The 27792-nt window shown below is 34.6% G+C and overlaps 1 protein-coding gene and 1 pseudogene across 3 annotated transcripts; both read right to left on the minus strand.

The window, feature by feature from the left end:
* Window positions 1-20: 20 nt before the first annotated feature.
* Window positions 21-8431, minus strand: LOC134246570 (neuronal acetylcholine receptor subunit alpha-6-like; annotated as a pseudogene).
* Window positions 8432-15617: 7186 nt separating this feature from the next.
* Window positions 15618-26558, minus strand: LOC134246568 (neuronal acetylcholine receptor subunit alpha-6-like). 3 transcript variants are annotated; one of them, XM_062728962.1, is made up of 7 exons: window positions 26501-26558; window positions 23607-23664; window positions 19279-19418; window positions 19138-19182; window positions 18341-18450; window positions 17585-18117; window positions 15618-16648 (listed from the first exon to the last, which is right to left on the minus strand). In XM_062728962.1, the coding sequence occupies exons 2-7, from the start codon at window positions 23653-23655 to the stop codon at window positions 16218-16220; spliced, it is 1308 nt and encodes a 435-aa protein (XP_062584946.1). In that variant the 5' UTR covers window positions 23656-23664; window positions 26501-26558; the 3' UTR covers window positions 15618-16217. The 3 variants fall into 3 exon arrangements, with proteins under 3 accessions (XP_062584946.1, XP_062584947.1, XP_062584945.1); XM_062728963.1 differs by lacking the exon at window positions 26501-26558 and having other exon boundaries at window positions 15618-16609; window positions 23607-23794; XM_062728961.1 differs by lacking the exon at window positions 26501-26558 and having other exon boundaries at window positions 23607-23794.
* Between the last annotated feature and the right edge of the window lie 1234 nt (window positions 26559-27792).

The following is a 27792-nucleotide window of genomic DNA, read 5'->3' on the forward strand; positions in this document are numbered from 1 at the left end:
TTTATTTCATGTCAGATGCTTTAATCTTCTAAAAACACAAAAAACCCTACAGAAACTAAAATAAACTGTGAATAACTTAAGCAGTTTATATTGCAAGAGAAGAAATTAATGAGATTTGATTTCAGACTGGAGGAACATCACATACAGCTATGATAACTAACAAAACCACCGTTACAATGAAGTTCATGATACTGAACAGACAAAAGAAGAAAAAGTCCAGAAAAACAGACACTTCTTTACACTTGAATGGAAGTTCTAACTCCGTCTGGACTGCAAGAGGTTGTAAGCCATATCTCATACGCTTCAGTGATTTTCTTCCTTCATTGGTTTCTGGTAATTCCGTTTTGTCTTCTCTGGTGTCAAGTTGGTGTAATTTCGTGTCTTTCACCTTCTTGCTTTTGCAGTTAATTTTGAGGAGCACGCTGAATGTGAAATGTTGAAGCCATTTTGGTACGTTTGATTGGTCAGTTTTGAGACAGAGATGGAGGTTTAAAACTGTGATGAATATACCTAGGGCGGCCATCATCAGTATTATAGATATGTAAATTCCTGTTCAAAATAAAATTTACATATTATGTTCAGAGTAAATTTATAAAGCACACTTAAGATATGTGAACAAATTACAAGATTTAGGTTATCGAGAGTCACACAGGTAATGCACATGTACAGTGTATTGCATTTTTTGTCACCCATTTTAGTATTATACGCATTCCTGGTCATGCCTTAACATTTGAACAATTTCAGCTTCTCTAGAATGTCAAAAGCGATTTTGACACTATTTTTCCAAATTTTGGGCAAATAAGAGCCAAACTAGCAAATATTACGGTCTCTGTTTCTCTTTTGCCCAAGTATTTTGAGACCAATAATTATTGGAATTTATTTTTCAGTGTTCATTATCATGTTTACCCCTGGACTTCTAAAACACAAGCTATAAGCACATTAATGATTCTAGTGTCCTTGCAAAACTGTTTTGGATTCCCTTTCTTGATAAGTCAAAAGTGAACAAAACTTGAGAACCCAATGATTTTCAGGTTACCTTTATGGCCTTTGACATAGGAAAACATATGTTCTGAGACTTTTTCAAATACGAAATGTAGTGAATTACTCAATTTTTTTTTTAAATTTAAGGATTTTTAGCTCTTCTGAGCCAAAGGCTCAAAGAGCTAATGCTATGGCTATATGTGCCATGTGGGTAAACTTTTTAGAATATGGGCCACCCCTTGGCCTATCAGTACCAAATTTGTCACAGGGTATCCTAGGCCCAAGGGCTACCATTTATACTAAAATAAGGGTTGGGACCCTTAAACAAGGGGAGATAATCAGGAAAACAAAACCATAAGTACTGGTTGCTAAAAAATCTTCTTCTGTAGAACTACCAGGCAGATTTTCACCAAACTTATATACAAGGATCAGGCTATGTCGAAGATTAAAATTTGCACGGGGAATTACCCTGGGGCAAAGGGCGTGGTCTCAAGGTCACTTCAAAGTTGACCTAAATTTACAATTAATAAAAACGTGTATACATGTATTTTGCTTACTATAAGGACTAGGATCATCAAATCTTGTAAGTTGATGCATCTTACGACTTCACATCATGTTAATTCAAAAGTAGGTCACAGTGACCTACTTTTTAAATTTTGCGGGGATTTGTTTTCAAATTGATTTGAAGGCATATTTTGGACACTTTAAGGCCTATGATCATCAAACTTTGTCAGTTGATGCATCTTGGATCCTCGAACAATGTCAACTTAAAAGTAGGTCAATTTGACCTACTTTTTGAACTTAATGACTTATCTTCTTAAAAACATTAAATCCCATTATTTCAGACACTGGGATGTTTAGAATCATCAAATCTTGTACTTTGATGCATCTTGGGACCTTAAAACATATTTATGAAAAAGTAGGTCACTGTGACCTACTTTTTGAATTTTGCCGACATTTGTTTTCAAATTGTTTAAAACGCATATTTTGATTACCTTCAGACCTAGGATCATCAAACTTGGTCAGTAGATGCATCTTGGGTCTTTGAAAAATGTCGACCAAAATGTAGGTCAAGATGACCTACTTTTGACATTTTATGGCTATATGTAAGTATTTTAGGTATTAATTGGCTTAGAATCATCAAACTTTGTGAGTCTATGCATATTTGGTTTTCGGAGAGTGGCGACCAAAAAGTAGGTCATGGTGACCTACTTTTGACATTTTGTGGCTATAATTAAGTATCTCTGGTACTTATCGACATAAAATCATCAAACTTTGTCAGTTGATGCATCTTGGGTTTTCAGAGATTGTCGACCAAAAAGTAGGTCACAGTGACCTACTTTAGACATTTTATGGCTATGTTTAAGTATCTCAGACACTTACTGGCTAAGAATCATCAAATTTTGTCAGTTGAGGCATCTTGGGTTTTTGGAGAATGTCGATCAAAAAGTAGGTCACAGTGACCTACTTTTGAATATCTCAGGTACGTATTAGCTTAGAATCATCAAACTTTATCAGTTTAGGCAACTTGGGTTTTGGAGAATGTCGACCAAAAAGTCGGTCACTGTGACCTACTTTTGACATTTTATGGTTATATTTAATTATATCTGGTACTTATTGGCTCAGAATCATCAAACTTTGTCAGTTGAGGCATCTTAGGGTTTCATTGAATGTCCAACAAGAAGTAGGTCAGGGTGACCTACATTTAAATATCTCAGGTACTTATTGGCTTAGAATCATCAAATTTTGTCAGCTTAGGCATCTAGGGTTTTTGGATAACGTCGACCAAAAAGTAGGTCACCGTAACCTACTTTTGACATTTGATAGCTATATTTAATTATCTCTGGTAATTGGCTTAGAATCGTCAAACTTTTTTCAGATGATGGCATCTTGGGTTTTCAGAGTTGACCAATAAGTAGGTCATGGTGACCTTCTTTTGAATATCTCAGGTTGTCAATTAATGTATCTTTAGTCCTCAGAAAATTTCAATCAAAAGGTAGGTCACTGTGACCTACTTATGGTATTTTATAATTATATTATAATATCTTCAGTCTTAACTGGCTAAAGATAGGTGTATGTTGACCAGTATGTTGACCTATGATAGGAGTATGTTTATCTATTATAGGAGTATGTTGACCTATGATAGGAGTATGTTGACCTATCATACATTGTAGAAGTATGTTGACCTATGATAGGAGTATGTTGACCTATGATATGAGTATGTTGACCTATGATAGGAGTATGTTGACCTATGATAGGAGTATGGGTTCCTATGATAGGAGTATGTTTACCTCTGATATGAGTACGTTTACCTATGATAGGAGTACGTTTACCTATGATATGAGTACGTTTACCTATGATAGGAGTACGTTTACCTATGATAGGAGTATGGGTTCCTATGATAGGAGTACGTTTACCTATGATAGGAGTATGTTGACCTATCATACATTGTAGGAGTATGTTGACCTATGATAGGAGTATGTTGACCTATGATAGGAGTATGGGTTCCTATGATAGGAGTATGTTGACCTATGATATGAATACATTTACCTATGATAGGAGTATGGGTTCCTATGATAGGAGTATGTTTACCTATGATAGGAGTATGTTGACCTATGATAGGAGTATGTTGACCTATGATAGGAGTATGTTTACCTATGATAGGAGTATGTTGACCTATGATAGGAGTATGTTGACCTATGATAGGAGTATGTTTACCTATGATAGGAGTATGTTTACCTATGATAGGTGTATGTTGACTTTGATAAGTGTGTTTACCTATGATAGGTGTATGTTGACTAAGATAAGAGTATGTTCACCTATGAAGGTGTATGTTTACCTATGATAGGAGTATGTTTACCTATGATAGGATATGTGACCTATGATATGAGTATGTTTACCTATGATAGGAGTACGTTTACCTATGATAGGAGTATGTTGACCTATGTTGAGTACGTTTACCTATGATAGGAGTATGGGTTCCTATGATATGAGTACGTTTACCTATGATAGGAGTATGTTTTGATATAAAATGTTGTCCCCCACCATCATAGCATCACCACCAAAGCTAGTAAAACTGTCAACGTGTAGGAAATCTTCTCTCCGGAGTCCGTTGGTAAGAGGAAACTTAGGTTTTACAGCAGAGAAATCATATCACAGGGTAAACAATGTTGGTCAGGTAATCCTGGGCGCCGCTGGAAAACAATCTGGAACTCCAGTTTGGAAAATTTCTCACCATGTTCTTTAAAATGCTCTTATCGTGATGAGTATGATCCACTCCCCGTTTTCGTGGAAATTCTATGTATTGACCTTGTCATGGCTTTTGTTTAAAGTCAGTACCTCTGTTGTGAAGGCAGAACTAGAGACTTCTATCTTACACACTTGATAGTCGAATGGAAAGTACGCAATGTCAATATCACACGGAAATAAAAAGTCCTGGAGGGTCCCAGTGTACCTCGCCAGTATTCTTTACTCTGAAGAATATTTCGTCATGACCGATTGGGCTCATGCCCCCAACTCTTGCAAATAAATAAAAGTGAGTTTTCCGAATTAAGCACAGAATATAAAAATATTTGCAAATAAGCTTTTAAGAGAAATTTCCACGTCGAATATGTCACTAAATTGTGATGTAGCAGTTTAAGCAAGAATTAAGACCATCTATAATACAGTGGAAAAAAGATATTTGTAATTTTAAGTTAAAAACTAAACTTACGAGTTGTCAATGATAAGTTCTGGTCGCCATATATTGTCCTTTTTAGTGTATATGTATTCTATATCGCCGTTTGAAGCTTTTGACCAAACCAGGCGAGGATCTTCCCATGTCTAAAAGTTAGAGATCACCATAAGAGGGCTGGGTGGTTGTGACCATATTAACCTTCTTTAAGAAAAACTCCACATAAAGATATACAGTCTTCAAATTTTAAAATTAAAATGTATGAATTTTTTTTTCGAAATGATGGTTAGCTTAAGATATCATATCTAAAAAAGTTATGTCTGATGGTTTATTTGAAGACCACCCAGCCTCCTTAGAGTTCATTTTCATTTGCAAATTCTCCTGCATTGAGAGAAAAAGGTTGTGGGGAAAATAACAAATGTATTAGTTCACGAAAGTCATTTAGGTGAGCTATCATGTTTTTTTTAAAGTCAGATTTTTAAAAAGTCCTTTTTTATGATTTATTTCTCCCTCGAGCAAAAGATGTTAATATCGACATCATCAAGATTCTGTCTCTAAGCAGATTATGCATCTTCCCAAGTATCGCTGACACCACTTCACGAGCAGAGCGGATCAGAAACTCTTGACTCGGGAAGATGGATTATGGATGAAGCAGGGAGACTTCAGATAAAAAAAACAACAACATGAAAACGAACAGAAATCAAAAAAATATCTAATAAAATTAATAATACAATTCTTGGATCAGAGCGTACAATATTGATGACGGAAATTTGACGGGTGGGGATCAGGGTCCTGGGAGGAGTAACCATGCCCTGTTGACCGGTCGCGCCCGCCGTCCTGTCCATAACAGAAATCAAGCTCAAGAATCTAGTGAAAGAATACAAATTTGAAAGCAGAGCAAAGTCGGATCTCTAAAAACATCAGCTGAGATGGGATCAGATGCCATGGTGGAGTAAGCATATCCTGTCGATCGCTAACTAAGAAAAAAAGGCGTCATTTACGTTCGAATTAACGATCGCGATTGATTTCATTTGCCGCACGTTCCATGTATCATTGATAGGATTAGCGAACTATTGACTAGACTCTTGATTTCTTTGTACATTAACTTATCTGACAAGCTTGCTTCGATTTAGAAAATTTTTAAATTGCTCGTATGTAAAGCATGTATTTTGCGAATAGAATCAACTGGTGAATCAATTTAGTATTACTAACAAGAGGCCCACGGGCCTTATAGGTCACCTGAGTATTGTGTAACAACTTTCAAACAATTAAATTTGGTTCGTGTTTAAACCGGAGGCCATGAAATTCACAATTTACAATTTTCCAGGCACCATTGCTTATCATAATTATTAACTTAGCATAATTACTTTATTTACTTAATAAGAGGTAGATCAGAGTAACAAAGAGAAAATGTTCTTCCACTTTATCCAGTTGTATCACAAAGGAACCACTGACCCAGGTACATATATTTCAAAATTCAAAGAATTTTATCATAAAATATTGATTAAAGAGCAGATTTGAAAATTTAATTTATTTTCATATGTAACCACCACCCCCCCCCCCCTTTAAATTTTATGCATTAAAAACCACTTTGCTAGATGCACCTTTTTATATAAATATATATATATATACTTGATCATTGGCTTAAAACCCAGTCAGAAAGAAAAATATTTACAAAGAATTTAATGTATTTCCGTGATATATAATCAATAGAGCCCCGACTTAACACCAGAACCATCATTATTATGGGGCCATGAAATTACAATTTTGTAGAACTTGCTCCACATAAGTTTATGTCTTAGTTAGTGTATTTTATACGTGAGCAGAGAAGAAGATTTTCAAAGAAAAATGCATTTTCACTATATAAATATAGAGCCCCGCCCTAAACCAAAACCCCTGACCCTGGGGCCATAAAATTTACAAATGGAAATACTCTTGTATCAATGACTGATGTGCTTAATTTTTTATTAAATACCCAGGAGCAGAGAAGAAGATTTTCAAAGAAATAATGCATTTTCACTATATAATCTTAGAGCCCCGCCCTAAATTGGTAGAACCCCTGACCCTGGGGCCATGAAATTCACAAATCTGGAAGAGGCACTCATGCTCATCATAACTATGTGCTTCGTTAGAGTATTTAATACCCAGGAGCAGAGAAGAAGATATTCAAAGAAATAATGCATTTTCACTATATAATTATAGAGCCCCGCCCTTAACTAGTATTTTAAAAATGAATTTCACAATTTTGGTAGAGGACTCAATGCTCATTACATTCATGCCAATAGTTTGCCTACAAATGTCCAGGAGTAAAGAAGAAGATTTTTAAAGATTTCATTAATTTTTGTGGTTTTGGCCCCACCCCTCAGTCCCCAGGGGGGGCGGGGACCATGAAATTCACAATTTTTGTTCCCCATTCACCCATAGATGCTGTATCCCAAATTTGGTTGAAATTGGTTCAGATCATTGAGAGAGAAGCTGAAAATGTTCAATATGTTAACACATGTTTGATGATGGAGATAACGGATAAATATTTGAGTTATCAAAGTCCATAAAAATATATTTAAAAATCCTCTTTTGAAAAACAGCACGACCAAGATAAATTAGGTATGAATTAGAAATTTAGTGTGAAAAAAGTCTGTCCATTTACTTAATGATGAATTGTTATGCTGACATGGTCATTTTCCACCATAAAAAGATTGCTGATATTCTTGTATTCATCAACTTGTTTGTCAATAACGTATTGTTTTAGAATATGTTTGGTACGTAGAGCATGCTCTTGTGTATAAAATCAACTGAGAGATACAAACCCCTATGCAGGCGATGAATTTATATCAAACTAGTCCTAGAATTAAAGTTGACGATTGAAAAATTAGTAAAATAGAAAAAAAAATATGAAACAGACGTGACAGACTATGTGGTAACTTTTACTTCAAGCTCATCCGGGATATATCGTATTGACATAAGAATGGAAATTACCATCGTTAATTGACAATGCGTCGTCGATATATCTTAATGTCGAGTTGAGGGCCACAGCAAGTTTTTTTTTCCTTATAAGATTTTTGACAAATTCTGGCTTCATATATAAAATTAATACAAAAATGGATCTGCTAATAACGTATTTATATAATAAATATATAGTATCCAACGATGCTTCCTCAATTTTTTTAAAGGAGGAAAACATCCTTTTCATAATATCTTTATGGACCAAGAAAGATGATTTAGACATATTGGTAGAAATTTAAATACAGTACGTACGACTGTCATCCAACCGGAGGTAAACATTGTTTGTTTTTTCATGTCCTACAAAATAAATATGAAAAATATTCCAGGCCCCATGATCATGAAACATCTTAAGCTTGAGTAAAAATCTTTATTCTATAAAAAAAAATGTTGTATAATTTAAGCAGACCAAAATTAAAATATTTTTCAACATTTTTTCACACAGGTGTTGTTATTTGCAAATTCAGAGATACTAGTAATTTCCATAATCATTAAATATTTTATAGGCAATTGAAAATTTGACTTAAATCATAATCCTGAGGCCGGGTACTTGAAATTTTTTCATAATAAGTTCATAAAAACTCAAAACTTTTATATGAATAGAAATATAGTTTTTGACGAAATTACCAGGTCATTCAGGGAGAAAAGGACCAATTCAATGCTGATGTTTGTGACGTCAGAGGGTCTCACAAATTTGTTGTAAGAGGGGCCAAGAACAGCATTGTGAATGTTTGTGGCATGCGTTGTTGTAAACTCTCCTAACGAACCTGCAATTTTATATCTACACGTATTACATTTTATAACGTGAAAGTAAAGTAATTTTACATACAAAATATATTATGCAGTTATAGTATATCATACAGGAAGTTACATGTAGCAAGATTCCAGTTTTCCAAGGCCAGGTCCCAGAATTGTGAAACATCTGAAGCTTGAGTAAAAATCTTTATTTTATAATAAATTGTTGTTGAAGTTAAGCTGACCAAAATTAAAATATTGTTTCACACAGCTGTTGTTATTTGGAAATAAAATCCATATTTAATAAATATTTTATAGGCGATTGAAAATTTTACTTAATTGAAAGTTTGTTTCATGATCCTGAGACCTGGCCCTAGGTTCATGAAACAGATTTAGACTTAATTCCATTTTCAGTCTTCTGTTAGTTATTTATAATTCATTTAAATTATCTCTAATTTTGCAAATAACAACATTTTTGCAAAGTAATTTTTTAAATAATTTTGAGTTTTGCCTGTTAATTTACTTCTACAAATTATAGAACAAAAGAAATATTTTGACTTATGCTTAGGATGTTTCCTGATTCTAGGGCCAGAACTGTTTCCCGAGGCGAGGCCGAGGGAAATAGTCCTTGTCGATTAGAATTGGAATCTTACCAACTCCCTAATTATATGCATACACGTTTCAACTTTTGTAATTTACCGATAAAAGAGTAAAATTAAGAGAATTACGGATAAACAAAAACTGATTAGCTTTCAAAACAAGGATTAGCTTACATGACTAACACAGGGAAATTAGTCCACTAACATTTTATTCTAATAAATAAGTTACAAAATCTAGTGAATTTCGGATAACCAGGAAATAGTTAAAAAAAAAAAACAATTAGAATCTATTTCACTTGACTAACGCACGGGAATTAGTCCATTCACAGTGATTTCTAATTAATTATTATACAGTTAAAGTATATCATTGAGGGAGTTAGCAAGATTCCATCTCACCAAGGCCAGGACTATTACCTAATTGTTAGCCGTAGGAAATGGCCGATGGGAACTGAAATCTTGCTATCCGCGATGATATACTTTTTAACTGTTTAATTATACCGTTACAAACGTAAAATTCAGAGGATTCAGAAAGCGCAATTTCAAAGCAGGGATTAGCTCTCTAAACTAACACACGGGGATTAGTCCATTTACACATAATACCAATGTAGAAGTAAAATCTAGAGGATTATGGATAAACGGAAATTAGATTTCGAAGCAGGGATTAGCTCACTTGACTAACGCACGGGGATTAGTTCATTCATAACGAATTACAGGGAATTAATCACATCTAACGATCTAATGTTATGTATAAAAAAATCAGTAGAGGTATACTAATCACATCTAATGATCTACTTTATTTATATAGGAAAAAATTAGTAGAGGTAAAATAATTATATTTTACCTCATCTATTTGGAACAGTTTGATTAACTACATGCAACATGATGCTAATTATTTCAAGGATTCCATAATGCATCAATACGTTTATGCATACCTTACCTTCAGAAACACAATGAATGATTATCATCAGACATATACCTCTCATCATGAACAAGATCTGTCATGCACATTCAAATCTACAAATAAGTTATAATTAAGCTACCCGGAGAAACATTCACAATGATCACCAAATCAAGGGACTTACTCCCCAACTTTTTAACAAGGATGTTTTGCACATATCACATTGATAATATGACAATGTGGGGGACACAAATTCAGAATTAAAAGTTAGGTTTTTTTTATGCCCCCGGATCGAAAGATCGGGGGTATATTGTTTTTGTCCTGTCTGTCTGTCTGTCTGTCTGTCTGTCTGTTTGTTTGTTTGTTTGTTTGTCCCCCAACTTTAACCTAGCCCATATTTATTGAGTGGTTTGGGCTATGGCTTTCATACTTCATAGGTGTGTTACTTGTGACATGACCTTTCTTTGGGTGCCACCAAATTTGACCTCTTGACCTTGACCTTGGAGTTTGACCTACTTTTATTCTATTTGTTATCAACTTTAACCTTCGCCATAACTTTTGAACAGATCGAGATAGAGACTTCATATTTAAAATGCATACTCCACTAAATAAGCACTTTCAACTGACACCAAGGACAATGACCTTTTGACCTTGACTGTGACCTATATGCTAAAAATAGATTTTTCGAACTTTCGGTATAACTTTTGAACCATAGGAGATAGATACTTTATATTTGGTATGCCTACTTCACTAATTAAGTGCTTTCAAACGACACCGAGGTCAATGACCTTGTGACCTTGACTGTAACCTTTATGCTAAGAATAGCTTTTTCGAACTTTGTTGCCGCCGGGGGCACAGTGTTTCTCAAACACATCTTGTTTTTTCTCTCAAGGTTGTTCATATTAATATTATACAAAGAAATGGCATATTCACACGTCGCCGTGTGGCGGAGTGGTTAGTGCACCTTCTCCAGAGTCGCAAAGTAAGGAGTTATTTCTTACTTTGCGGGTTCGAATCCCAATGTGGAACGTAGAGACCGGTCCTTCGGATGTCACCGTATAAATCGAGGATCCATGTCGCAGTAGGTGCCTGCACGAAAAAGATCCCTCAAGAGAGTGTTGTAAAATTCTTCCTTGACCTGATCGATATACAATGTTAGATAAACAGAAGTAAATAAAACATTCTGACAGAGAATAAAACTACCAAAAGTATCCTAAATATGTTGCTAAATCCCATGTTTACAAATTTTTCACTTCACTGAAGCTTTGACGTCTGAACTATGACGACATAAAGCCTATGTCTTTATTACCAAAAAAAAAAAAAAAAAAAACTGAGGAAAACTCAAAGAAAATGCAAATAAATAAAAGATATTCAATGTTTTGTAGTTAAATATGGAATTTATTTCACTCGAAAAAGAGGATTTTTGAATATTTTCACTCGTGCTTCGCACTCGTGAAAATATAAAAAACAAGAGGCCCATGGGCCACATCGCTCACCTGAGAAGCTTTGACCATTCTGTTCTTTACCAGATTTCACCCTTGTTATACATAATGCATCCCCACATTACCCCACTGATCATAATTTAGACATTTTGAAATCTACAATACCCCATGATCCTTCCATGGGCACATATGTTTCAGCTTTTTTGGCCCAGTGGTTCCTGAAAGAAGATTTTCAAAGATTTTTCCTATACATTTCTATGTAAAACTTTGATTCCCTATAATGACCCCGCCCTTCCCCCGGGGGTCATGATTCCTACAATTTAGAATTTACACTACCCCAGAATGCTTCCACATAAGCTTCACTTTTTCTGGCCAAGTGGTTCTTGAGAAGAAAATTTTCAAAGATTTTTCCTATATATTTCTATCTAAAACTTTGATTCCCCATTGTGGCCCCGCCCTTCCCCCGGGTGTCATTATTTGAACAATTTAGAATCTACATTATACCAGGATGCTTCCACATAAGTTTCAGCTTTTCTGGCCCAGTGGTTCTTGAGAAGAAGATTTTCAAAGATTTTTCCTATATATTTCTATGTAAAACTTTGATACCCCATTGTGGCCCCGCCCTTCCCCTGGGGGTCATGATTTGAACAATTTAGAATCTACATTATACCAGGATGCTTCCACATAAGTTTCAGCTTTTCTGGCCAAGTGGTTCTTGAGAAGAAGATTTTCAAAGATTTTTCCTATATATTTCTATATAAAACTTTGATTCCCCATTGTGGCTCCACCCATCCCCCCGGGGGTCATTATTTGAACAATTTATAATCTACATTATACCAGGATGCTTCCACATAAGTTTCAGCTTTTCTGGCCAAGTGGTTCTTGAGAAGAAGATTTTCAAAGATTTTTCCTATATATTTCTATGTAAAACTTTGATTCCCCATTGTGGCCCCGCCCTTCCCCCGGGGGTCATGATTTGAACAATTTAGAATCTACACTATACCAGAATACTTCCATATAAGTTTCAGCTTCTCTGGCCAAGTGGTTCTTGAGAAGAAGATTTTCAAAGATTTTTCCTATATATTTCTATATAAAACTTTGATTCCCCATTGTGGCCCCGCCCTTCCCCCGGGGGTCATGATTTGAACAATTTAGAATCTACACTATACCAGGATGCTTCCATATTAGTTTCAGCTTTTCTGGCCCAGTGGTTCTTGAGAAGAAGATTTTCAAAGATTTTTCCTATATATTTCTATATAAAACTTTGATTCCCCATTGTGGCCCCGCCCTTCCCCCGGGGGTCATGATTTGAACAATTTAGAATCTACACTACCCCAGGATGCTTCCACATAAGTTTCAGCTTTACTGGCCCAGTGGTTCTTGAGAAGAAGATTTTTTAATGACCCCACCCTATTTTTGTCTTTTCTTGATTATCTCCCCTTGCGAGGAGATATGTCCCTTCATTTTAACAATTCAAATTTCCCTTTACCCAAGGATGCTTTGTACCAAGTTTGGTCAAAATTGGCCCAGTGGTTCTTGAGAAGAAGTCGAAAATGTGAAAAGTTTACAGACGGACAGACAGACGGACGGACGACGGACAAAATGTGATCAGAAAAGCTCACTTGAGCCTTCGGCTCAGGTGAGCTAAAAATCCCGTCCCACTCGTGAAATAAATTCCATATTCAACAACTAAACATTAAATATCCTCTATTTAATTCCTCTCTAAACAGTGATATCAACAATCTCGTTAAATGAAATAAAAAGTGAGCAAGCTTACATACTCCACGCTCCCCCCAAAATTAAAGTGCAAAAAGTCCCCGAGAAAATAAAGGAATCGGAATTTCATGGTTATATTCACAACTACACATTGTGTAATTGTCTGCAAAGTTTGACGAAATTCTATTGAGCGGTTTATGAGAGGTTGCGCTGACAAACTGTTCATTTCTATATTCAAGATATGGAAAAAAAAAACTAAGTTAAAAATTGCTGAAATTTCCAGAAAAATAAAGGAATCGGAATTCCCCGGTAGTATGCACATCTACACATTGTGTCCTAAATCTATGCAAAGTTTGAAATTTAAGGTATGTGTCCCGTGCAGCGGTTTATGAGGAGTTGCGCTGACAAAAAGACAGGACTGACACACTGACTGACGGACGGGTCAAAAACATTATACCTCTTGCAACTTGTTCGTGGGGTAAAATAAATTCAAGACATCGCAAAAACTATCGCTTCTTACCTTTCATGCATGGTCTGCAATCATGGCGTGCACTACGTATTCTGGCCTCCCTTGTGCTCTGTTTTTTTTCCAATTTGAAACAGAAAAGTGCATAAGGACTCTTAATTAAGATTGATAACGTTGCAGTTTACCATGCACAGGACACATATCTTGCTTCGGACAACTTTAAGCTTTAAACTTTCTTTAAACCTAAGTGTTCCCGTGGTTTTATCTGTTTCTTATGTATAATTTTATTGATGCCGATGATTAACAATATGTTGTGAAAAATATCAAAGAATGGCCTTGAAATTACGTCATATTCCACGAAGGAATGTTACCAGAAACTTTACGATCTTGTTGTAGTTCTTTTAATTAGACTTCAACGGAATAAGTCGGACTCGCATTAAATTGATCAAAGATTGGTAAATTTACAGAACTTCTACATAAGTTTCCTAGTATGTTCATTTCGCCGATCGTCGCAATCCACGGCTAAAGTGTACAATCCTCTCCCTTGTATTCCGCAACCGAACCGTGGCTTGAGACGATGGATTTCACCGAATATCGGATACAATTTAACCATGCATTGGACATTTAACGACATTAATCGCTTCCCTTTTTTCATATAGATTGCAACTGACTCCTTATTTCAGAAATAAAAAAAAACTTTTAATTATGAACGAACATACAATTTATCAATATATAGCGTCTGGAAGTGGACTCAAATTATTTCTTCAAACTACAGATTGATAAACCAAGAGAAAAAGGCGCGTATTATTATATTTATGTTTCCAAACGAACGTAGTTTGGGAACATATATGATATTGAATTACTCTGTTTCATATTATTAAAATTTATTTTAGCGGAACTGGAATTTTACTATATACTATAGTAAGTGGTAATCCAACTTGCAGTTATAGTTCACTTACTAAGATAGAAATTTTTCAAGTGCCAAGTTTAATATATTTCTAGCATTCTCAACAACCAAATTGAATTCGAAGTACCATACTCGTACACTGAATTCCGAAACTAATTAACAAAATTCACCTTAATTCCACTGTCAACAGTGAGCACAGGACACATACCTGGCTTCGGAAAACTTTAAGCATTAAACTTGCTTTAAACCTTAGTGTTCCCGTGTTTTTATCTTTTTCTGATTTATATTTTTTATTAATGCCGATGATTATCAATATGTTGCATGATAAAAATATCACAAGAATTGAACTTACCTTGGTACGTCATATTTCAAAAGGAGAGTAACCAGAATTTCACGATCTTGCCAATTTTTGAAGTTGTACTTCTTTTAATTAGACTTCAACGGAACGATTCGGACTCGGATGGAATTTTTCAAAGATTGGTAATTTTACAGAACTTTTACTTCTACATAAGTTTCCTAGTATGTTCATTTCATCCATGGTCGCAAACCACGGCCAAATGCACGATCCTCTCCCATGCGCACTCCGAACCGTGGCTTGAGACGATGCATTTCACCGAATATCGGATACAATTTAACCATGCATCGGACATTTTACAATATTAATTACTTCCCTTTTCAAAAGAACCCAAATTACATCTTTTTTGCAGAAATAAAAAAAACACAACTCTTAATTTTCAATGAAAATACAAATAAGTTATCATTATATGACGTCTAGAAGTGGACTAGAATTATTTCTACAGACTACAAATTGATAACCATGCAACGAGGAATTGGCGCGAATTACCATACTTACGTTGGCGAACAGATTGTTTTTACTCTGTTTCTTATTATAAAAAAATATTTTAGAGGAACTCATTTGGGATTCCACTTTATAAGTGGTAATCCAACATGCACTTCTAGTTCCCTTACTAAGAAAACAAGAGACCCAGCTGGGGCCACTTTGCTCACCTGAGCAATGACTAGGAAAAACATAAAAGAAACTTTGATTGACCATTGTGGCCCCACATGACCCCAGGGTCACGCTTTAAACAATCTTGAATACACACCACCTGAGGATGCTTCAATATAAAAAAAGATCAATCATAGCTTTGCTGTTCTTGAGAACATTTTTTATTACGTATATAATTATATGTAAAGCTTTGATCAACCATTGTTGCCCAGACCTACCTCCGGGGGAGTCATGATTTGAACAAACTTGAATCTACACCACCTGATGATGCTTCCATATAGATATAAGCAATCATGGCTTTGCTTTTTTGGAGAAGATCTTTAAAGATTTCCTCTATACATCCTTATGTTTAACATTGATCGTTCATACTTATCATGGCTTTACTGCTCTTGAAAAGAGGATTATTGAAGATTTTCATATTCATTCCTATAAAAACTTTGATCGACCATTGTGCCCCCACCCTACCCCCGATTTAAACAAACTTGAATCAACACCACTACTGTGAGGATGCTTCCACATGAGTTTCATCTTTCTTGGCCTAGTGGTTTTTGAGAAGAAGATGTTTTTCAAAAATGCCATTAGTTTTCCAACAATTCATATATATCTCCTCTTGGAAGAGGGCAAGGCTGAAAAAACTTGAATCCCTTTCATTAAGGATACTTTGTGGCTAGTGTGGTTTAAAATGGCTAAGTGGAAGATGGAAATGTAAAAAAAAAAGGTTAGGACAACGGCAACGATAGACAATGGACAAAATTTGATAAAGCAAAGGAAGAAATTGAAAAGATTTGCTTTCAGACTGGAGGAACATCACATACAGCTACGATAATTAACAAAACCACCGTTACAATGAAGTTCATTATTTTGAACAGCCAAAAGAAGAAAACGTCCAGAAAAACGGACACTTCTTTACACTGGAACGGAAAATCTAACTCTGTCTGGACCGCAGGAATTTGTGAGTGATGTCTCATCATACGCTTCAGTGATTTTCTTCCTTCATTGGTTTGTGGTAATTCCGTTTTGTCTTCTATGGTGTCAAGTTGGTGTAACTTTGAGTCTTTCACCTTCTTGCTTTTACAGTTAATTTTGAGTAGCACACTGAATGTGAAACGTTGAAGCCATTTTGGTACGTTTGATTGGTCAGTGTTGAGATAGAGACGGAGGTTTAACACTGTGATGAATATACCTAGTGCGGCCATCATCAGTATTATGGATATGTAAATTCCTGTCCAAAACAAAATTAATGTTCATTTATAAAGCACCCTGAAGATATGTGAATGAATTAATGTGAATTAATGAATGAAGTTATCAGAGTCACTTGCTTAATAACATATATTGCATTTTTTTGTCACACATTGTTGTATAATATGCATTGTTGGTCATGCTTTAACATTTGAACAATTTCAACAATTTAACAATTTTGATACTATTTTTGGGCAAATAAGAACAAAAGTTGCAAATTTTACGATTTCTGTTTGTTTTGGGCTTAAGTCTTTTGAGAACAATATATATATAATTTATTATTCAGTGTTCCTTATCATGTTACTCCTCGACATAAAGACAAGCTACATGTATAAGTACATTAATGAATACAGTGTCCTTGCAAAACTGTTTCAGATTCCCAGTTCTTGATTGGTCAAAAGTGAACAAAGCTGAAGAACCCAATAGTATTCAGATTAGCATTAAGGCCCTTTGTTGCTTTGAAATGAAAGCATAGGAAAAACAACGATATCTGTTCCAAAACTTTTTTTTCAAACATGAAATGGAGCGAATTAATGTTTTTTTTAAACGGGAGGAGTTAACCTATGATAGGAGTATGTTCACCTATGATAGGGGTATGATGACCTATTGTAGTAGTATGTTTACCTATGATAGGGGTATGTTGACCTATAATTGGAGTATGTTTACCTGTGTTAGGAGTATGTTGACTTATGATAGGGGTATGTTTACCTATGATAAGGGTATGTTTTCTTATGATAGGGGTATGTTGACTTATGATATGAGTATGTTTCCCTATGAGAGGAGTATGTTTAATTATGATAGGGGTATGTTTACCTATGATAGGGGTATGTTGAACTATGATAGGAGAATGTTGACCTATGGTAGGAGTACGTTTACTAATGATAGGAATACTTTTTACCTATGATAGGAGTATGTTTACCTATGATAGGAGTATGTTTTGAGGCAGCGGGCATGCTGTCTCCGACAAGCATCAGTAACACTACCAGAGCTAACAGAACTGTCAACGTGTAGGAAATCTTCTCTCCGGAGTCCGTTGGTAAGAGGAAACTTAAGTTTGTCAGCAGAGAAATCAGTATCACAGGGTATACAGTGTTGGTCAGGTAATACCATGGGCGCCGTTGGAAAACGATCTGGAACTCCAGCTCCGAAAATGTCTCACCATTTTCTTCCAATACCCACTCCTCTACTCGTGATGAGTATAAGATCCACTCCCCATTTTCGTTAAAATTCTCCGTATTGACCTTGTCATGGCTTTTGTTTAAAGTCAGTACCTCTGTTGTGAAGGCAAAACTAGTGACTTCAATCTTACACATTTGGTAGTCGAATGGAAAATACGCAATGTCAATATCGCAATGTGTAATAAAAAGTCCCGGGGGGTCCCAACGTACCTCTCCAGTATTCTTCACTCTGAAGAATATTTCGTCATTGCCAATTGGATCCATACCTCCAACTCTTGCAAAAAAATAAAAATGAGTTCTATGAATTAGGCACAGAGTATCAAAATATTTGCAAATAATCTTTTAAGACAAATTTCCAAGTCGAATACAGTTGATATTACTAAATTGTGCTGGAGCAGTTAAAACATTTATTAAGACAAGCTTTAATATATGGAAAAAGATATTTGTTTATTATTTTAAAAGTAAAGCAGTTAGTCCTGTATTAGAATTACACTTACGAGTTGTCAATGATAAGTTCTGGACGCCATATTTTGTCCTGTTTAATGTATATGTATTCTATATCGCCGTTTGAAGCTTTTGACCATACAAGGCGAGGATCTTCCCATTTCTACAAGTAAAAGATTAACCAAAGTTCACAATCATTTGAAAAGTCTCCTGCATTCAGGGAAAAGGGTTAAAGAAAAAAATAACAAGCGTATTAGTTCACCAGAATCCCCCAGACGATTTCGTTCGTCGTCGTGCGTCGTTTTTAAACAGTTTGTCAGATTTAAAAAAAAAATGCCGATTTTGTTATTCATCTCATTCGGGCCTGAGAAATGTGAAAAAATTCTTCAAATATCTGGACATCAAAGTCTTGCTAAAAGAACATAATCAAATAATAATGTAATACATATTTATTATCGATCATAGCATTAGCGAAATGTTGACTTAAAAGAGACTGTTTATATCCTTGTATCACCAACTTATCTGTCAGTAGCTTGTCTCGTTTTAATAATTGTTCGTACGTAGAGGATGCACATGTGTTCACCGAATATAAGGAATTTAATTATAATCTTTTACATTGATCATTAAGTTTGGTTGTCAGGTTATGGCGTGTAAAACGTTGCTTTATTCGATAATCTTGTGATTTGTATACAAAGTCTTGTGAAGTATGTTTAAAAACTTGTGATGTATATGCAAAATCTTGTGATGCATATCCAATTCAGTATCTTGTGATGTGTGTTCAAAATCTTGTAATGTGTATTCAGAAGAGATGATTTAGACAGACTGGTAGAAATTTAAATACTGTACGTACGACTGTCATCCAACCGGAAGTGGACATAGTCTGACTTTTCATGTCCTACAAAATAAACAACATCAAGGTACTCCTATTCATTAGCATGATCAGTTCATAAAAAGTCAATACTTTTAATGTAAATATATATTACAAATATACCAGATCATTGAGAGAGAAAAGGACAAATTCAATGCTGGTGTTTGTGACGTCAGAGGGTCTCACATATTTGTTGTAAGAGGGACCAAGAACAGCATTATGGATGTTTGTCGCATCTGTTGTTGTGTACGCTCCTAACGAACCTGTAATGTTATAGATCTATACACGTATTACATTTTGTAACGTGATATTAAAGTAATTTTACATAATTATATGTGTATATCATTATACAATTAATGTATATTATTTTGGAAGTTAGCAAGATTTCAGCTGCAGTTTCCCAAGAGTCCCGGCCTTGAGACCATAAACTGAGAACAGACTTTAAATAGTAAAAATTTTGAGTTTGAATATCTTGTTGTTTATAATACATACGTTATCTAAAAGAACAAGGTATGGTTTCCATACAAATTTTGCCCTGTGATTTAATGAAATTGGTGTAAAAGTTGAAAACTCATGCTTTTTAAATAATTGAAATTCAATGCAGAAAAATCATACAAATCATTTTTCTCACATGTGTTTTTAAATGCTAATTATGACGTCATAAACATGTGTATTTTCCCGTATTTTCTTAAAAAGTTCCAGAAGACACCAATTTTCAATGGAACTTTCTTTCAGATTACATTGTCCACAGGCATCGCCCACAAAGATCTTGAGATGTGAGATTTGTTATTATGTTCCCCAAACGGAGTTTGGGAACATATTGTTTTTACTCGGTTTCTTATTATTAAGGTCTTCCGTTTCCAACGGAAGACCTTATTGTTTTCGTTCGGTTTCTTTTTCCCTATTATTATTCTTTTTTTTTCTTACCGATTTTGTGCACGCGAGTTCTCGGGAATGGCTCGACAGATTTTCACCAAACTTTCAGATCTAATAGATATTCATCTGAACCTTGTCGGAAATTAAAGTCGTCGATGACGTCACTTCCAGTCGTGAGATATGGACGATTTTCCTATTTTTTGGGGGGGGGTCGGCTTGTCCTGGAAACTCCTCCGGAACCACTGAAGATATTGACTCAAGATTTTCAGTGAAAGTAAAGGAAGGTTTGCTGAGTTGCAGGCAGGCGTCCAAACAGCGCAAACGGCGCCGATGCTCGGTAGAGCCAAAAATATGTCTCAGAAATATCTCACAAAATATGACACGTTTTGTTTCATATAAAATAATTTGTTCAAACATTTTGAAGAAAAGTTGTGCATTTTTACAAGATCTTTCATTTGAAATCAAGAAAAGGGGGCTGACCCTTCAAATCAGGGGCTCAGAGGGGCTAAAAGTCTTTCATATATATCTCTTAAATGATCAATATTTTGTAATACATTACAGAAGCAAAGATATTTATCTTAACAATTTGCAACAATATATTGTAAAATTTTGTTCATTTGTTACGTAATTAGGGTCACAAGGGGCCAGAATGTTAAATCTTTGACGGCTTGTATCTCGAAAAGGGGGAATATTTTAATAAGCGATATTGAACAAAAGATGGTCAGTATAATGTTCTAAACAATATGCATACTTTGAATTTGTGAAAATTGGCCCCTTAAAGGACTTGGAGAGCTGGCCCCTAAAGATTTCCATTCAACATTTCTCCATAACAGAAAGTAATCTCTGAATAAATGTTGAACAAAAAGTCTTCAAAATCACAAAACCTTTCATTTGAAATCACAAAAAGGGGCTGACCTCTAAAATCAGGGGCTCAGAGGGGCTAAAAGTCTTTCATTTATATGTCTTAAATGATATTTTGTAATACATTACAGAAGCAAAGATATTCATCTTAGCAATTTGCAACAATGTATTGTAAAATTTTGATCATATGTTACGTAATTAGGGTCACAAGGGGCCAGAATGTTAAATCTTTGACGGCTTGTATCTCGAAAAGGAGGAATATTTTGATAAGCAACGTTGAACAAAAGATGGTCAGAATAATGTTACAAACAATATGCATCGCTTGACGATTAAAAAAAGATAGTCCTATTAAGGACTTGGAGAGATGACCCCTAAATATTTTCATTCAAGATATCTCTTCAACGAAAAGAAATATGTGAATAGGTGCTGAACAAAAGATCTTCAAAATCACGAGACCTTTCATTTGAAATCAAGAAAATGGGACTGGCCCCTAAAATTAGGGGCCAAATCACGTTCATGTATAAGTATTTGATATTGTTGAATAAATCAAAACAATTTAATCAAGTGAGAGATGTTTTGATATCATTATTTTGTAACAAAGATCATAGTCAAAATCATATCTCATCTCATCGAAATATATACTCGTTGCTCGCAACGAGATCTCATCTAGTTATTATTCTTTTTTTTCTTCTTTGTTCTCCGGTACTTTTTTGTCCGCGAGTGTTCTCAGAAACTGTTCACCCAACTGAGCTAAAACCTTTTTAGGGTTAATAGGTGTGTAGTGTAGGTGTGCAACACGAAGGTTATTTTGCGCGCATACGCATGCACGTGCGTGCGCGTGAAATGAGTGAATTGACATTATGTGATATACTTAATATAGCTATTACATTTACATTTTTTGATGAAATGATTTGAAACTCATTATATAAAGATATATTAATACTGTAGATAATGTGACACTGTCAAATTAGCACGAACTCACGCGCATGCACGTGCGCTTCGCTCTGATTGGCTGAAACAAAAAGCTCAATATCTTTTCTGTTTTTTGACGAAATGCTATGAAATTTAAAACTTAGGCATACTTTAGGATGTACTACAATATGATATTTAACAATTGTCTTGTAAGCACGCGTATGCACGTGCACTGCAATCTGATTGGCTTAAACTTTAAATGGCTGTAACTCCTTTGTTTTTCAACCAAACAGTATGGGATTTAGAACATAGACAGACATAATGGACTCCTACAAGGCGGTGAAGTCGTCATGCACATGCATGCACATACATGCACTTGTGCTTTGCTGTGATTGGCTGAAACAAAAATCGCAATATCTTTTCCGTTCTTTGACGAAATGCTACGAAATTTAAAACATAAGCATACAATAGGATGTCCTACAATATGATATTTAACAATTGTCATTAAATCACACGCATGCACGTGCGCTGAAATCTGATTGGCTTAAACTTTAAATGGTTATAACTCCCTTGGTTTTCAACGAAATAGGATGGTATTTCGAATATTGATAGACATAATGGACCCCTACAAGAAGGTATGGTCATCATGCACATGCTTGTAACGTGAAATGAGTAAATTAAAAATATGCTTGAATAAGTGTATTTTTTAATACTTCTGGATTTAATGCTTTGATATTAAGTCTATTTGAATATATATACATAGTGTAGTAAAGATGATATGATCATAACCCACATGCATTCACATGAACTCGCATGTAATGCTAAAATTTAAATATATTTCGTTGTCTTCTGGGAAAACATTGTTTAAGTCTAAATTGCACAAAATATGTCTTATTTGATAGAGCTTAAGGAAATATGGCACCAAAAGGGAGTTGGGGAGCGTTTGGGGAACATCTGTAACGGTCCCCGTTACAATTAGCCCTAGTTGAATTTTGCACAAAATATCAAAAAATTAACGTGGGTGACGGCTGTGGACACTGTTTTCTAAAGGAAAATCACCCTTGAAATGTGCCATTTTGAGGCTTTTTCAGTTGAAAATAGAGAAATGCTTCACATTAATGACGTCATATTTGCAGAATGGTATACCTTCATGCTATATATTCTTTCCTGATTTATCACAGTCATATATTTAACAAATATTTAAGCTAATATCAAAACTTTTTGATGTCATTACATTTTTAAAGGGCAATAAAGCTCAAACCACACCTTCTTCTTTGCTGGTTTGTATAATATTTCAATTTAAACGTATGATATACATTTTGTTTTGTTATCAAAATTATTTCAAAAGTTACATTGATTGGCCTCGTCGAGGGGACATGGAATCATGCTAACTCCCTAATGATCATATACATGTACTTTTAAACTGTTGTATTTTACCGAAACAAAAGTAAAATTAAGAGAATCACTTATTAGCTTTCAAAACAGAGATTAGATCACTTGACTAATACACGGGGATTAGTCCATTCACATTTTATTTTAATAAAAAGTAAAATCAAGTGGATTTCGGATAATCGGGAAATAGTGTTCAAAGCAGGGATAAGAAACTAGTTCACTTGACTAACGCATAGGGGTTTGTCCATTCACATTGGTTTCTAAGAAATTATACATTGAAAAATTATTAGAGGTAAAATGAACATATTTATACCTTATCTATTTGGAACAGATTGATTAACTAACATTCTTAAAATAATTTTTAAAGATTGATTTCCATAATGCATTAATACCTTTATGCATTATCTTACCTTCAGAAACGCAATGAATGAATATCATCAGAAATATACCTCTCATCATGAACAAAATCTGCAAAATGTCATATTCAAATCTACAAAAAAGTTATAATTAAGTTACCCGGAGAAACATTAACACAAGGATTACCAAATCAAGGGACTTACCCCAACATTTCAACAAGGATGTTTGCACATATCACATCGATATACTCAGTATATCGATGTGGGGGACACATATTAAAAATTAGAAGTTAGAATATTTTTTTTCAAGGTTGTTCATATTATAAGAATTAATAACATTTTTACAAAATATTCCTTAACTGAATTAGAAAGAAAAAATCCATACAGGAGATCCTGAAAACTTGAGTAGGCCCGGAATAAGTGCTATCAATGTCATTATGTTCTTTATATTAATTTAGCAAAGAACACTGTCAAATTTGGTCATACTTTTAAATCACCGGATCATTTATTTAAAGGATCTATCACGTAAGAAAAACTTATTAAACTATCAAATTAATATACGTTTGATAAATGGATTCGTGTGCATTTTAAACATTTTTGTTAAACTTAAAAAAAAAAATCTCATAATCTTCACATTATCATATATGGAGAAAGCGAACAGTATTCAATCCCATAATCCCTTTCAAACAATACAAATCAGGAGCAGAGCAAATAGTTTTTTTAACAGCAGAGAAAAGATAAGGTGCGCCATGATGGAGTGATGTCACCTGCTGAACGGTCACTCTCGCCGTTAGCTGCAGAACTGTACTCTCTGCTTGAGAAAATTCTGACAGATAAAGCAGAGAGCTACAGATCCATGCGTTGTAAAAACCTTCGATTTACGCCGACGATTTTTTGTCGCTCACTTCGAGTATTTTTTCTTGTATTCAATATTTCACCAGCTCTAAAAATGGTATTTAATAATCATGCATTTAACTTCAATTCCTTATAATTTACTTACCTTTCAACGCTAACAAATTGCTGTTTGTGGTTACGGACGTCGAAATGGAACTCTTTTAAACCGACATTACAAAACTATATACAGGACTCTTTCCGACCGTTAAAAGGTAAATAAACTTTAATAAAGTATCACAAATAAGAGTTAAATATATGATTAATTATAGGGTGCAATTCTAAAAGCCAGAGAAATAAATACAAGAAATAAATACCTAAAGCAGCGAGAAAAAAAAATCGTCGGCGTAAATCGAAGGCTTTAACAATGCTTGGATCTGTAGCTCTCTGCTTTATCTGTCCGAATTTTCTCAAGCAGAGAGCTACAGTTCTGCAGCTATCTCGCCGTTTGCTCTTTGTCATGATCGTGAAAAACGACCAAAAAACAAAACAAAAACCCAGATAAAACAATCATGAACACATGAAAATATGACCAAAAAAGAACAGATTTTTTTATTGTGTTTTACATGTTTTTTTTCATTTGATTTTGTTGGGATTTGTCTTTTGTCGAAATAGTTTATTTTCACAGTTTGCGTTGGGATATCAGCAATATTATTCAAATAAAAGTCACTCTGATTCAATACACAAATACTCTGGTTGTTAATTAAAGGGTACTGAAGTTCCTCGATAACAACATTTACGCAATCCTCGGAGATAAAGTCTTTCAACAAACCTCTGGAACTAGGATGGGAACTAATTATTCTCTTTTATTAGCCATGCTATATTTATATTTCTATGAAGAAGAATATATTTAAAATCTTCCACATGAAGAAAACACTATAAGTCGCCTTCAAATCGACATGAAGATAAATCGGCACGGCATTTTATTAACAGTTATTTCCATTCATAAATCAGCTCAATATATCACAGTGACTTTAAAACAAAAAACTTTAGATTTTAGACGATAACTTTTCCTATCAACTTTCCGCTATCACCTGCGTATAATGTTTATGTCTCTAAACTTATTTGCCACTCTAAAGCATCGCTACTCTAAGTACGATCAATGTCTAAACAAAGGCAAGCTATTTCCTGTCAGTGGGCCGTAATTTGGCTGACTTGTTCTATAACAATTGTTAGGCCATTTTTTGACAACGGAATTTTTCTGTCCACCCGATCAACACATAGGGCTCACGGCGAGTGTGAACTATTCAAAGGAGATGTTTACTCCTCCTAGGCACCTGAACCCACCTCTGGTATTTAAGGAAACCGTTGTTTATGTTGATGTCCCGTTGACTCCATTAACTGAGCCTAATATAAAGGGTATTTGCTGCATGTTTTGTTGTTGGATATAGAATAAATATCACGAATGAGAGAAAAAGATTGAGATATGATGCTTTGTTAATGTTCAAGTTCGAAACACGACAAAAAAATTTTAAAATTCGTCTTACGAGTTAAATAATATGAATTTCATATCCACCTACAAAAGACTGAATCTTTTGCCCAAGCTTTATTACATAGCGCCATTGTGACCTCCTATTTTACTTTATGATCTGTCACTTATTTTGGTTCTGCCAGGGCAAAACATATGGGCGGCGGGGGATATCATTAAGTAAGCTCTTTGCTCACAGTACCTTTAGTTTTTATACTCAAAAATATAATTTATTAGTTTTGAAAAAAAATATTTTCGGATAAAATCTGTCAGGTTGTCAAGATTAAAAAAATATTATTTATCATTATATTCCGCCTACCCTATTAATACTTAGAGCACATGGAAATCACATGAGATTCTTCTGTTTAAATACACTCCCAGTTCCCTTACTACAAAAAAAAAATCTTCAAGTGCCAAGTTTAACATTTTTAGCAAAACAATCAAATTGAACTTGAAATACCATACCTTCATTGGATTCCGAAACTAATTAACAATTTTACTTTAATTCTTCTGTGAACAGTGATATCAGTCTACTAATCTCGTTAAACAAATTCAAGATACAAGTATCGCAAATTCTATTGCTTCTTACCTTTCATGCATGAAGTCTGTAATCATGGCGTACACTACGTATTCTAGCCTCTCTGGTGCTCTATTTTTTTTCAATTTGAAACATAAAAATACATAAGGAGTCTTAATTAAGATGGATAACAATTGATTCTAGAGTAGGTTTACCATGCACAGGACACATACCTTGTTTTGGACAACTTTAAGCATGAAAACTTTCTGTAAACCTGAGTGTTTCCGTGTTTTTGTCTGTTTCTGATTTATACTTTTTATTGATGCCGATGATTATCAATATGTTGTGATAAAAATATCACAAGAATGGCCTTGAAATTACATCATATTTTACAAAGGAGAGTAACCAGAATTTTAAGATCTTGCCAATTTTTGGAGTTGTAGTTCTTTTAATCAGAACTCAACAGAACGAGTCGGACTCCGATGAAATTTGTCAAAATTTGGTAATTTTACAGAACTTCTTCATAAGTTTCCTAGTATGTTCATTTCACCCATCGTCGCAAGCCACGGCCAAAATGTACGATCCTCTCCCATGCAGCCTCCGAACCGTGGCTAAAGACGATGCATTTCACCGAATATCAGATACAAATGAACCATGCATCGGACATTTTACGACATTAATTACTTCTCTTTTACTTTTTCTAAAAGAACTCAATTGACATTTTTTTTGCAGAAATAGAAAACAAAAGTCTTAATTTTCAATGAAAATACAAGCGATCATTTTACGAGGGCCGTTCAAAAATTACGCGGACTGTGCTATTATTTATGACGTCTAGAAGTAAACTCAAATTATTTCTACAAACTTCAAGTTGATAACCCACGAGGCAAAGGCGCAAATTTTCAGATCTATATTCGCCAAACGAAGCTTGGAAACATAATGTTTTTTACTCTGTTTCTAATTATTTAAATTCATTTCAGAGGAACTCAGATGGGATTCTACTTCATACATGTATGTAAGTGGTAATCCAATTTGCACTAGTTCCCTTACTAAGAAAAACAATCTTCAAGTGCCAATTTTAACATATTTTAAGCATTTTCAACAACCAAATTGAATTTGAAATAACATACTTTCATTAGATTCCGAAACTAATTAATAATTTCTCTTTAATTCCTCAGTAAACAGTGATATCAACAAATCTCGTTAAATAAATTCAAGATATCGCAAAATGTATTGATTCTTACCTTTCATGCATGGTCTGCAATCATGGCGTGCACTACGCATTCTCGCCTCCCTGGTGCTCTGTTTTTTCTTTCAATTTGAAACGTAAAAGTGCATAAGGCTTCTTAATGAAGATGGATAACGTT

The sequence above is a fragment of the Saccostrea cucullata genome, unplaced genomic scaffold, assembly GCF_032062105.1.
Source record: "Saccostrea cucullata isolate Sc308-1 unplaced genomic scaffold, CSIRO_AGI_Scuc_v1 ctg29, whole genome shotgun sequence".
Classification (NCBI taxonomy): Eukaryota; Metazoa; Mollusca; class Bivalvia; order Ostreida; family Ostreidae; genus Saccostrea; species Saccostrea cuccullata.